The sequence below is a fragment of the Danio rerio genome, chromosome 7 (assembly GCF_052040795.2).
Source record: "Danio rerio strain M-AB ecotype USA chromosome 7, GRCz13ab, whole genome shotgun sequence".
NCBI classification, from domain to species: Eukaryota; Metazoa; Chordata; class Actinopteri; order Cypriniformes; family Danionidae; genus Danio; species Danio rerio.
Window position 1 is genome coordinate 40,576,708 of NC_141027.1, and position 12,695 is coordinate 40,589,402.

General features: G+C 35.5%; 1 protein-coding gene across 1 annotated transcript in view; it reads left to right on the forward strand.

Annotated features, from left to right (window-relative positions):
* The first annotated feature begins 322 nt into the window (after positions 1–322).
* The window catches only part of ptprn2 (protein tyrosine phosphatase receptor type N2), a 271,230-nt gene continuing 258,857 nt past the window's right edge, over positions 323–12,695 (forward strand). The window contains 1 exon segment of the mRNA NM_001128667.2: positions 323–591. Within this exon segment, the coding sequence (NP_001122139.2) occupies positions 504–591 (88 nt within the window). The 5' untranslated portion in view covers positions 323–503.

Genomic DNA, 12,695 nt, shown 5'->3' on the forward strand with positions numbered 1-12,695 from the left:
ATTAACTGATCTTTATAGTATCTTAACACTTTTATTTTGCCTGATTTAAATTGTATGTGTAGAGGCTGTTTCATATATTCTAGATTACAGTATAACTTTGACGTGCTTGTTGCTCGTGCACTGATTGTCAAGTAAATACTCGTATTTCGGTACGGGGCAAAACCTTTGAGCAAAATAACTGCTCAGACATTTTATCAACCCCCACTGTTCGATAAGATACACATTGCTCGTCTCCTAAAAGTACATAAAAGCGAGCGTGCAGAAGTGTTTCAAATAATTAGCCGCGGAAGCGCGTGTAGCTGGTGACGTCATCAGCCGAGGCGGGGCGCTGACCGTGGTGCTGAACGCGCCTCGCGCCCCTTTAGAGTTGAGTACAGGACACGGGGTACCGGAGCATCAGTCATCTCACTGCCTCTGACCCACTTCTGCTCTAATCACAGCACCCCCGAAACCCGAGAGAGCCGCTATGCTGAATTAACGGGAGCTGAGCTGAGCTGGGCTCGATGAGCAGGATGGCTCGTGTGCGCGCGCTGCTCCTCGCCTCTCTGTCCGTCCACGCGCTCGCCGTTTCCATCGCCGACCGGAGATTCGGTAAGTTAGTTCAGCGTGACGCCCACTGACTGATTCTAGTCGACCTTTTCGTGTAGAAAAAACACAACTAGTGTGTTGTCTTGCACTTTACTTTAGCGTCGTTAATACGGTCAATAAGAGCGGCGGTTTGACGCGCGGAGCCTCGTGTTTGGTTTTTTATGCAAATAAGCGGATCGTTTATGAATGTGTCCAGCTGAACTGTTAACAGAATGATAGCAACAAACGCTGGCACGTTAGTTATGGGATTTAACATCACATTACTGATGTGCTTCTAGGTCACATGCACCTAAATCAACATTGTTGCTCTCCTCATCAACCAATCAGCTTTTAAGGATGCTAGAGATCAACTCAGCATCTCAATTTTACACCAGGAAATAAATAAAAGTGCAAAAACAGTTCATTCATGGTTATGGCAACTTGACCCATAGGGTAAAATAACAAAGTTCAAGTACGCATTGAATATATAAATTTGGCAGTATTTCTGCAAGGCCTTAATTCCCTTTCTACAGTTGAAGTCCGAAAAGTCTAAACTATTACTGATATTTAAACATCCTAAATCAAGAAAAAATTTAGATAAATGAGAAAAAAACATTTCGATTTAACTAACTTCATTTTGATTAATCTCATAGTAAAAACAACTTTTTACATCACATAGTTTAGCTTTATCTGAAAGTAGATGAATGATCTGGAAAATGACAAAAATACTAAGAAAAAACAGTAAGATGTGTTACTTTCCCATTGCAGTGTTCGGAAGCTTTCTTCCTTCTCTGTTCATTTCTCTTGTTTTAATGTTAAATAATTACCACTGATTGGTACACACGTTTATATTAAACATTTACAGCATTGCAAATGCAACTTGTCTGGTCCAATCAAATTTACTTGTAGAGAATGAACTGACATTGTGTTCCGTTCAAAGACTGAAATTGTTACTCCTAAAAACTACAGTGAAAACTAAATTTGCATACATTTCATTCAGAATCCAATCATTCATTCATTTTCTTGCCGGCTTAGTCCCTTTATTAATCCGGGGTCGCCACAGCGGAACGAACCGCCTTCATTCAGAATTTGCTAGTGGATTTAACAAATTATTACAAGGAACTTTGAATTAAATGTGAGCTTTCAGATTTAGTATTTCCTTGTAAAAATCACAGCGCAAATAAAAGTGTATATTAGCATTAGTTAATGATGTGTATTAGGGCTGGAACTACTTTGGTTGTTGCTCCAGCAGCAACAAATATGCTGATCAAGCATGTTGTTTTATATGTAAAAATGTTTTATATGTGTGTGTGCTTTAGGATGTTTACCTCAGAGCTTTGTTTCTGCGAGCATGGAAGAGCATACATATAGGGTTGCTATAGCTGAATGGGAGATAGTTCCAGTGCTCTCCTCTGACAGTGGATTACATAATCCTGTTATGGTTCGTTAAAGCGTCTTGGCAGGCTTCATCTTTCAAAGGCACAGGCCAAGAGCGATAGCAAGAGCAAGAACCAGCCTCAGCTGGGAAGAACCGACCGGAGCTGTAAACAGATACAGCTCTACACGCTCCATGAACCAGTGCATTCAAACATGGAACGCAAGAGAGCTTTGATCATTGAAAATGCGAGCGACTGCTAACTTTATCTTGGACTAGAGTCTTCAAAGCCTTGGGCTAGTTGCCTTTGTTTTCATATACATCGAAATCTTGTTATGAACCAGAGCTGTGGCACAGGGGCTGTTGCATGTGCTCAAGCAGACGCAGGTTTAAATCTGGTCTGCGTCATGTTAGGATTGCATTTTCATTCAGGATTGAATGCTGTCAAACACTTGTGTTTGATCACATCCATGATAAAAGTTTCTTTGTATGCACTGTTTATTTACAGTGCTTAGCATATCTAAGTACACCCCTCACAAATCTCTCTTTTAAATTAATCTTTTGAATATAAAGCTATACAATATCATATTTGTGCGTATACATTAGTTTATACAAGACTAAAGCCAAATCTGGAGCTAATCTAACAAAACAACCTGCTATAACAGCCAAATTTCTATGTTAAAGAGAAATATTAAATACTAAATTAAAAAGAGGAAAATCAGGGGAAGCAAAATAAATAAATAAAAATTAAAATATTTAGTTGAAATTTTGTAGGTTGTAAATTATTTTTGCAATATTTTGCTTGAGTTTAATTGTATTATCTTTCCATTTCTAAATATGTTTGGTGACTAAAGTATTATTTTAATAAATAAATCTGTTTAATAAATCTGTTTTATTTAAAGGCAAAATACATTGCCTATATTCACTGACAAATGAATAAAAGTATTCATTTACAAAATGGGGTGCACTCATGTAATAGTGGAGTGATGATCCTTATGCAGGTCTTTATTGAACAGGATGGTCAAGCAAGCAGTGGTCAAAATAGGAGCAAGCAGATGTTTATGGGCAATCTAGAGTCTAGAGGATAATTAAACAAATCAAAGTAAGGGAAACCGAGCCATAATGTTTACTTCCCAGCTTACAAGAGTCAGCAACATTGTGTGTGTTTGTGCTGTCTTTATAGTCCAAGTAATCAGTCTATGAGCAGCTACAGCTGTGTGAGTGTTTGCAATCAATGGTGACTTGAAGCAGGTGTGTGTGTTGCATGACTGAATATGTAGTCCATAACATGGCGGATTTGTAGTTCATGTGAAAGTGACTGTTTTCCAGCAATCTATGGTGGTTAGATCTCTGATGATCGTGACAACTCTGTTATGCTGAGCACTGTAAATGCATAAATAGACATGTTTGCTGTACGCAAAATACAAAAGTATACAAATATAAACAAATCATTTATACAACATAGTCATGCATAAATTTGTATGTCAGCAATTCCAGCATTATGGATGTGACATTTGCAGTAAAAACTCAAACACAGAGAAAGTATATGTTAACATTATATTGAAACATCTGTTTATATTTTTTATGGGAGCAGAAAAATATCAGTCTGTAAACATTTTTCTAGATTTGAAATGAGGAAAATAATCATGCGTTATGGATGTGACGAAGAGTCTGCTAGTTTACAGTATACAACATACTTTGCAGAAATTCTTTGAGTTAAACTGCACAACCAAAAAGAAACAATGATAATCAAAAGGATAAGAGTCGGCTCATTATAGAACAAACATGATTGATTTGATTTGATTTACATTTTTTATGAGGAAAAAGCTTTGTTATGGATGTGACAGATGTGAAATTGCCACTTGTGTGACTTTGAGAAATCAAATATAGTTGTTTGAAAACATTAACAGAAACATTTTGGAGTATTTTCTAGTACTGCACTGTAAAATACTAGTAGTTTCAGTATGGCAAAGTTTACATTTGCATTGAATTGCTCGTACACAAAATATACACAGTACACTCAAATATATTTTGTAACTATAAACTTTTATTTTGAAATGGAATGAATAATTTGAAAGCACTACTTTTTACTTATGTGTGCTGTATAGTACAACATTACTAAAATATAAAGCCGAAATCTGGCCACACTTCATTTTAGGGTACAATTCTTGCTGTTAATATAGCATCAACTATTACTTTAATTAAAAAAAAAACCTTCTTTTGCTGCTTATTAATAGTTATCAAGGTTATGGTTGGGTGTAGGTACTGTATGAGGGAGAACAAGATGCAGAATATATACAACAGCCATTGTCTTAATAATAGGCAGGTAACTGATACTTAAACTAAAGGGCCAGAAATCTTGTTTTAAACCTATTTACTGGATGTGTATAAAAAAAAATTTAAAAGTTGACACAGTTAGTAAAATGCAAACACATGGAGTACCTGTGTATTATCAGTTCATCTGCTTATTGTGGACGTTTCGAACTGCTTTAATTGGGATATTTTACTTTTATTTGATATTGTTTTCCTTTATAGCTTGCTTCTCTCCTTTTTTGGGGGTTGTTACAGCCATCAAAATATAATGTTAAAATATATGTTTACTAAATACATTTCAGATTTGTTTTAAATATGTTCATTTGACAGCACTTTACTTTAGTGCTGTATAATACAACAATACTGGAAATGTTAAGCAGAACACATTATTTTAAGGTATAATTTGAGCTACGAATGAACCATCAACTTTGATTTCAGTTAAATAAATATCTTATTTGCTGATTGTAAATAGTTATCAAGGTAGGGGTTGGCTTTAGGTATTAGGGAGCTATGTAGAAAAAGATGCAGTATATATACTAATAGTACATTAATACTAATAGTAGTATTAATAAACAGCCAGTGTCTTAATAATAGGCAGGTAACTGGTACTTAATCTAGTGTTTTCAGAAATCTTGTTATACACTTATTTACTGGATCAAATGCGTTGTGTATAAAAATGTATTAGTGGGCACATTTTGTAAAATGCGAGAACATGGAGTGTTATCAGTTCATCTGCTTAATGTGGATGTTTCAAATTGGTTTAATTGGCATGTTTTACATGTATTTGATCTTTTCACTTTAAGTTTCCTTCTCTCCTTTTTTCGGGGTGCTATATATATATTTTTGTACTTTTGTATATGAAACAAAAATGATAGAAAACGAACCGATCACATCTTGATTTTGTGACATTTCACAAACTGTCCCAACCTTTTCAGGGCTGGACTTGTACAGTAAGATGATTTTAAATATTCTGTTAGGAATGATTTACATTAGTGTTGATATACCCCTGAGGGTTAAGTTAGTTGTTTACAAGCTGTGTTGCTGCTTCTGAAGTTTTTATAGCATGCACAAAGTGTTGCTGAATGATTTGCAAGACCTCAGCTGTGTTTGCTCAGGATGATTGTTAACTTGTTGTTGGAGAACAAATCATCATTTGAGATGGGCAGGCAGGCAGTCTCTGTGGCTGGCATATGAGCTTGGCAGAGGCTGACATGAGCGAGATCTCTGAAACCCTGATGAATAGGCCAGTTAAGCATCTTCAAACAGTCTGTTGGACGATTATATTTCACGACACCTTCAGACTGATTCTGTCTTTCTTTTTCTTAAGTATTTTTTTTAACATTTGTTCTGTGTGAGAATACACTACCTTGAAAAGTTTGGAAATAAAATGTAATGTTTTTGAAGAAGTTCTCATTTGCTCAAGGCTACATTTATTTCATAACACATACTATTAAAAAATAAGGTTAATTATCCAATTATAAAAATTATTGTTTTAAATTTAGATATGAATAGATTTTAAGATGTAATCTATTCATGTGATTTATAACATTTCAAATGCAGTATAAATGCAAAACACAGACAAAAAGTGCCCTGGGTTATTCAAATAACGTTTCTGTGCTCCTTGGGCAATGGATTCATTAGTACAAACAGTAAAAATCAGTCCAAGGCACTCAAAAGATGTGAAAAAATATTAAAATATAGAAATATGAAATATATAAATATCTAAAAATATTTTTTCCTCATCTTTCTAGTGCCTTGTACTGATTTTTGCAGTATTTTGATAAGTGCATTTTTTAATCCACCAAAAACATGGAGCATAAAAGAGAAAATCAGCACTAAAAAGTACTAATGCTGAAATGTAAGTTATTAGTCATGTTTGTTAATTACATTTTAAAACAGATTTGCATATTTTGTTGTATTTATGATTAAATACAGCCTTGGAGAGCAGAAGAGACTTCCTTCAAATGATGTTAACAAATGTTAATGTTTCATTGCCATAATGGACATATTTGATCAGCTTTACGTAATTCAGTGGATCTATATGTAGCATTAAAGCAGGGGTGTCAAACTCAGTTCCTGGAGGGCCGCAGCCCTGCACAGTTTAGTTCTTTTGTGTTCAACAGAAGAAAGACACTTAAACACTTTTAAACAAGTGGAGGACTATTAAATGATGACATTTATATTTAAATATGAGAAGCTATCCCTTTAATGCACAGGTGTCAGACTTCGCCGCAGCCCTGCACAGTATAGTTCCAGACCTGCTTTAACACACTTACCTGTAGGTTTCAAACAAGCCTGAAGGACTCGATTAGTTTGAACAGGTGTGTTTAATTAGGGTTGGAACTAAACTGCAGAGCTGCGGCCCTTCAGGAACTGAGTCTGACACCTGTGAATTAAAGGGATAGCTTCTCATATTTAAATATAAATTTCATCATTTAATAGTCCTCCACTTGTTTAAAAGTGTTTAGGTGTCTTTCTTCTGTTGAACGCAAAAGAAAATATTCCGAAACATGTTGGAAAGTAGCACCCGTTGACTTCTATAGTATAAAAAAATAAATATATTTCTATTATGACTGTCAATGAATGCTGCTTTCCAACATTCTTCAGAATATCTTCTTTTGTGTTCGAAGGAAGAAAGAAATGGTAAGAAAATTGAACTATCCCTTGTGGAGTTCATGAATGTGCACTAATTCACCATGTTTATTGTGATTTCAACAAAATCATATTGCATTGTTTTAGATGTTCCCAGTTAGCTTTAAGCAACTCACTTTGAAACTAGAATTAGCATCAGACTCATGAGACTAACTAAATCATACTAATAAGGTAAGGAATTAGAGTGGGGTAGGACTAATAAATTACTAGAAAAACAGACATTTTCACAAATTTTGTATATAATCAGGCAAATTATGTATGAACTGATATCCCTCAGTAAAAACAACCCATTCTGAATAATTTGGTAAGACACACACAATCATACACTGGATTTAGTTTGTTCAATTAACCTATATCACATGTCTTTGGACTGTGGGGGAAACCAGAGCACCCAGACGAAACCCACGGGAACACGGGGAGAACATGCAAACTCCACACAGTCAGGAATCGATCCAGTGACCTTCTTGCTGTTAGGCAACAGTGCTAACCACTGAGCCACCTAGCTTAGGTATCAATTCAGATGATTTACTACTGGTTTATTATGACATGCTTATTATCCAAATATTAGCTTTTTATTGAACTATGATCTTATTTCTAATCCTACCCAATAGTTAAACTTAATTACTACCTTAATAACCATTATTAAGCAGCTAATAAGTATTTTATTGAGCTGGAAGTATTAGTTAATGGTTTAATAGCGTGAATTGTACATTAAAAAAATTAAATGTGACCCCTGATAGTGTTAAAAACTAATGTTTGTGTATGTAAGAGCTGCTGAAATGGAGATTTGTCTCTCAGCGTAGAAGAAAAAAAATGGGCATTGTAATTAAAATCAACCATCACAAATTGATTAAATTTGATAAATGATTAAATTAAAGAGTATTTTTTAACATTTTAATTTCATTTGACTAAAAAAAAAAAAACTCATGGTAGCGCAGTGGGTAGCACAATCGCAGCAAGAAGGTTGCTGGTTTGAGCCTCGGCTGGGTCAGTTGGCATTTCTGTGTGGAGTTTGCATGTTCTCTCGGTGTTCGTGTGGGTTTCCTCCGGGTGCTACGGTTTCCCCTGCTAATCTGAAAACATGTAGGTGAACTGGGTAAGCTAAATAGTTTGAGTGTGTTTGTGAATGAGTATGTATGGGTGTTTCCCAGTGATAGGTTGCGGCTGGAAGGGCATCCGCTGCGTAAAACATATGCTGGATAAGTTGGTGGTTCATTCCGCTGTGGCGACTCCAGATTAATAAAAGGACTTAGCTGAAAAAAAAATGAATGAATGAAAAAACATTAAAAGGGCCCAAAATCTCAAAGTTGATCAATGCATGAAAAAGAAGGAAGAAAAAAACTGTGCTTTTGCCCACAGGCTTGTCTCAAATATTCTATTTTTCTAAACAGTGTAATCGTCCACTGGCCTGGAAAGTGCAGTGCTGGTTTTGTTGGACAGGAAATCAGAGACTCAAAGTGAGTCAGACTTGTCCTGTGAGATGTGCAAATCCTCAGACTTCCAGAAACCTTCTTTTTTTGTTACAGACTTCTAGTTACTGTATGTCTTAATTCACAGTGCATCTACATACACACACAGAAGCATGTAGTTATTTTTAATAAGCTCCCATGTGCATTGTGTTTACGTCAGCTAATGAAGATGATATAGGAGCTGGTGATCTGCTTCATGAGGTGACGGGGAGCGTGGGAGATGCTGCAGGAAACAGCAGAGATTCAGACTGATCTGTTTTAACAGAAGATTTTATTTATGGCTCACGCTGAATCTCTGATGCTTGCATGTTTGAGGTGAATGAAATCTCCCACGTCTGACACTCTTGGAGTGCGAGGAGACACAGAAGCACATCGGAGAAGAGCTGACTCTTCACTCACAGTCTACTGACTTTAAAGAATATTGCAATTCTGCGCAAGTTAGGCTCAATTGACAGCTCTTGAGGAAAATTGTTGTTTACACACACAAAAGAAAGACAAATCTAGTTGGCCATCCTTTTTTTAAACAGCAAAAAACAAAAATGTTTTCAGTGATACTCTTACATTTGAATCTTTAAACGTTAAAAGTGCAATATAACAAAAAGCTGGATATGTTTAGCTGAATACTAAGTGTTTAATACATGGAAATGTCACACCATGAGCCTCAAACACCATTGTTTCTTTGTTCTCATGTATATCCTGAGTGTTAAATCCTGGTGAAATACAGGCCAGTCGGAACAAAATACAGTCTCTGACAATTCAGATCATTGATATGCATGACTAAGTCAACATTTAATTGGCTACAAAGTTTTTAGTTAGATTACAGCAATGATAGTTTGCTTAAGCTTAGAATAAATATACTATATATGTGTGACTCTTTATTTGAAAATGGGAAAGGTAGGGAGACTAAAAAAATAGAAGTAGGCAGCCAAGCAATGCACGTTTTCACAGCTCTTAAAAATGCAAAATGCAGGATATACAGATTATACATTTATTTGTCAAAAGGCATAAGGTCTGTTTAACTGGATCTCTTGTTAGTTTAATGTGCAATTCATGCATGTTTGTAATGAGGCAACAAACTTCAACTTTAAATACATCTCTGTCTGTCACTTCTGTTGAGTATAATTTAGGCTATATTTCATCCAAAGCTCAACTCTAGAGAAATAAGGTTTCTCTAGTGGTATAAAGACTGCTCACCCACTCCCAGCTAACATAAGCCTCTTAATCGCTTGAGTTGACATGATTGTTGACAAGGCATCTACTCAATTAGTAAAAAAAAAATTTTGTCTAGGAAGTCACGGTGGTGCAGTGAGTAGCACGATCACCTCAAAGCAATCAGGTCGCTGGTTCGAGCCTTGACTGGGTTAGTTGCGCGTTTCTGTGTGAAGTGCGAGAGTGTATGGGTGTTTCCCTGTGTTGATTGCTGCTGGAAGGGCATTCCCTGCATAAAGGGACTAAGCCAGCTGAAACATGAGTATTTTGCATTGATGTGTTTCAGAATGTGAGAATGTGCAGAGCTCATTAATATTCACAACTTTTCCATATATGGTTAAAACTGAACTTTTCATTCTTGAAGTAATGGACCATATGCACTGAAATGTTTTTTTTTTTTTTTTTTTGTGATGAAAATGAAATGAAAGTGAAAAACTTTGTGAAATGTGATTTTGATTTTATAAGATTCCTTTTACAGCATCAATAATGTCATTTAATCAAAATATGGTCAGTTAAATAGACCTCAACATTCATTTAAATGTGTAAATTTAAATATAAACACCGTCAGGAGCAGCAGCTGAGCAATGACAATCTATGTGGTAAAATAAATCTAGCACAGAAGAACAATGAAATGCATATGATCTATTCCTGTTATTATAGATGAGCGCATAAAAGCATTACTGGAGAGTTTTGGCACTTACTCTGTAGATATTAGAGAACATTGAATCAATGCACTCTATGACAGTTTTAAATACTGTTTCAAAGCCACTAAATGTATCAAATCCATGTAAACACAATTTTAGTGGGTAAACAAATCTGAAATTACTGTTAATTTACAGTTCCTAAAATAGTGTAATAAGGAAAATATGCAGAAATGCACAGGAAATATGCAAAGTTTTTATACATTGTCTGTACGTTTACTTAATCTACTTAAATGTAGATCCTTAATTTTTTTTTTTACATTTTATTTGATAAGTTTTAAAATAACAGTTAATATCCACTTATTTTTAATAAATCATTAATTACTTGTGTCAAGCTTAAGTAATGCATACTCATGAATAAGCTAATCATTCATTACTAGTGTATTTACGGATTTACACTCAACTAATGCATAATTCCCTTAAAATAAAGAGTTAACTAAATGTCTAGGTTTACAAAAGATGACTAATGCAGCATTAGTTGAAAGTTTGTGTGCTCAAAGTCTTGATTAAATAATAATAAATTGCACAGTGACCTCAGCTAATGGCCAGCCTGAAGCTATTTATAGGCTACTGTAAATCAGAATAAATGGATAAATGGACACAGTTTTGCGACAGACGTGACACCTGGTCATTTATCTTAGTCAGTTTATATTAAATAATTCATTATCTACCTCTGTCTCCATATCTCATCCAAGGCATTCACTGTGGGCTGTTTAAGAGAGAGATTATTTCTCTGAGCCCTGTGAGGTTCAGCTTCTCAGTGTCTGTAATAAAGCCGCTGTCAGGCTGGTTCAAAGAAAGAAGAGATAATGTGAGGTGATGTGGACAGTCTGCCTGAATTCACTCTCTGGCTCTCATCACGCTTATCTCATGGAGAAGCCTGTGGCCTTGAACATAAAAATGCATTTTAATTGATATTAAAATGATAATTAGACAAGATTAGCAAATAAACAGCAACAATCAAATCTCCATTTGAGATAACCACAACAATAAATAAACAATGGGTGAATGGTAGCCTAAAGATACTGTTCAATATTCATTTGGAGTAATGAGTTGATGCAGCCGGCTGTTCATTTCCCAGTTACTGTAACTGCATGTTTTCCCATTATATTTAATTCATCAAATTATTCCAATGGAAATACATGCGTGATAAATCTTCTCTGAATTAGTGTTTGCTGTAATTTATCGTAAATATAACTACAAGTCAATTCCTTAGGTTTTAAAATTGAGATTTATTTAGTGTATCATGGTAATGTAAAAACTGACCATGAAATTCTAAATGTTTTCTTCATATAAATATCAATTGGTAATTTACATAGTGTAAAATTGTCATTTTGTTATTTTATTTTTTATAACAAAAATAAATGGTTTCAGACACATTAATATTAATTTACATTAAACACAAGACCGATTTTTAAACTTCTATGTGTGGAATATGTAACCCTGTGTGGAGTCTATGTGTGGAATTATTGTGCTTAAGGAAGACTGAAAAACATTGTATATTCGTTCGGCACCGTGTCTGAGTGCACTAGATACTTTCAGAGGTGGACCCAGGTCTGTGAGTTCATCAATCCCTCCATTAACTATACCTGGGTGATGAAGACTTTTAGCAGTGCTTATGACTGAGCCAAACCCAGTTTGAAGAACTGTTGTCCGGTGCCGGCAAGAGGATTTCCCCTTAGGACACCAACAGCAGGCACTATGTCATAATCACTCCTCTACAGGAGCAAGCTCTTGAATGGTTAATATTGTTCAATTGTTCGCTGAAGTTCAGATTTTCCAACTCAAGCGATTACGCACAAACTCGCGCCGCTTCATTCGTGACATCTCATTCCTGTGAAACTTGCCGCAGGATGTCTAGTCGTGTCTTTGAATTGACTTAACATGTAAATCACTTGCGCTTGATGCTTCATCCATGTCTGGTATGAACTCAGCTTTAGCCCTTCCCCTCGTTTTGCATGTTCACATGAAGGGTTCAGGGAGTCCTAAGCTTGAAGGCGAAGCGCTAAGGAGAAGGGTTAGATAGCCCTTGAAACTGAGATTTTACAGGACCAAGAGACCAAGTGGTACCAAAATTTCCCTGAATACACCATGTACAACGGCAACATGGCTGCACACACAAGTCAGGAGATGCACAAATAAAGTATTTTTTGGCATTATTACGAATTTTTACAACAAACAAGCATATGTTTTAATACAATCCTAACAGTGTCCGTGTTTTACCGTCATGCTTATAAAAAGTAAATAAAAACTTGCACATTTTTTCTGGCTATAATTCATAATAATAACTACTGTAAAGTAGTCTCACAGCATACTTTCACATCTGTCTCTGGATGGCACTCAAATCAGAAAAGTCTAGTGGCTGGTAATGAGCTTTTTACAGTGTCTGGTATAACGTTAATGTTGTTT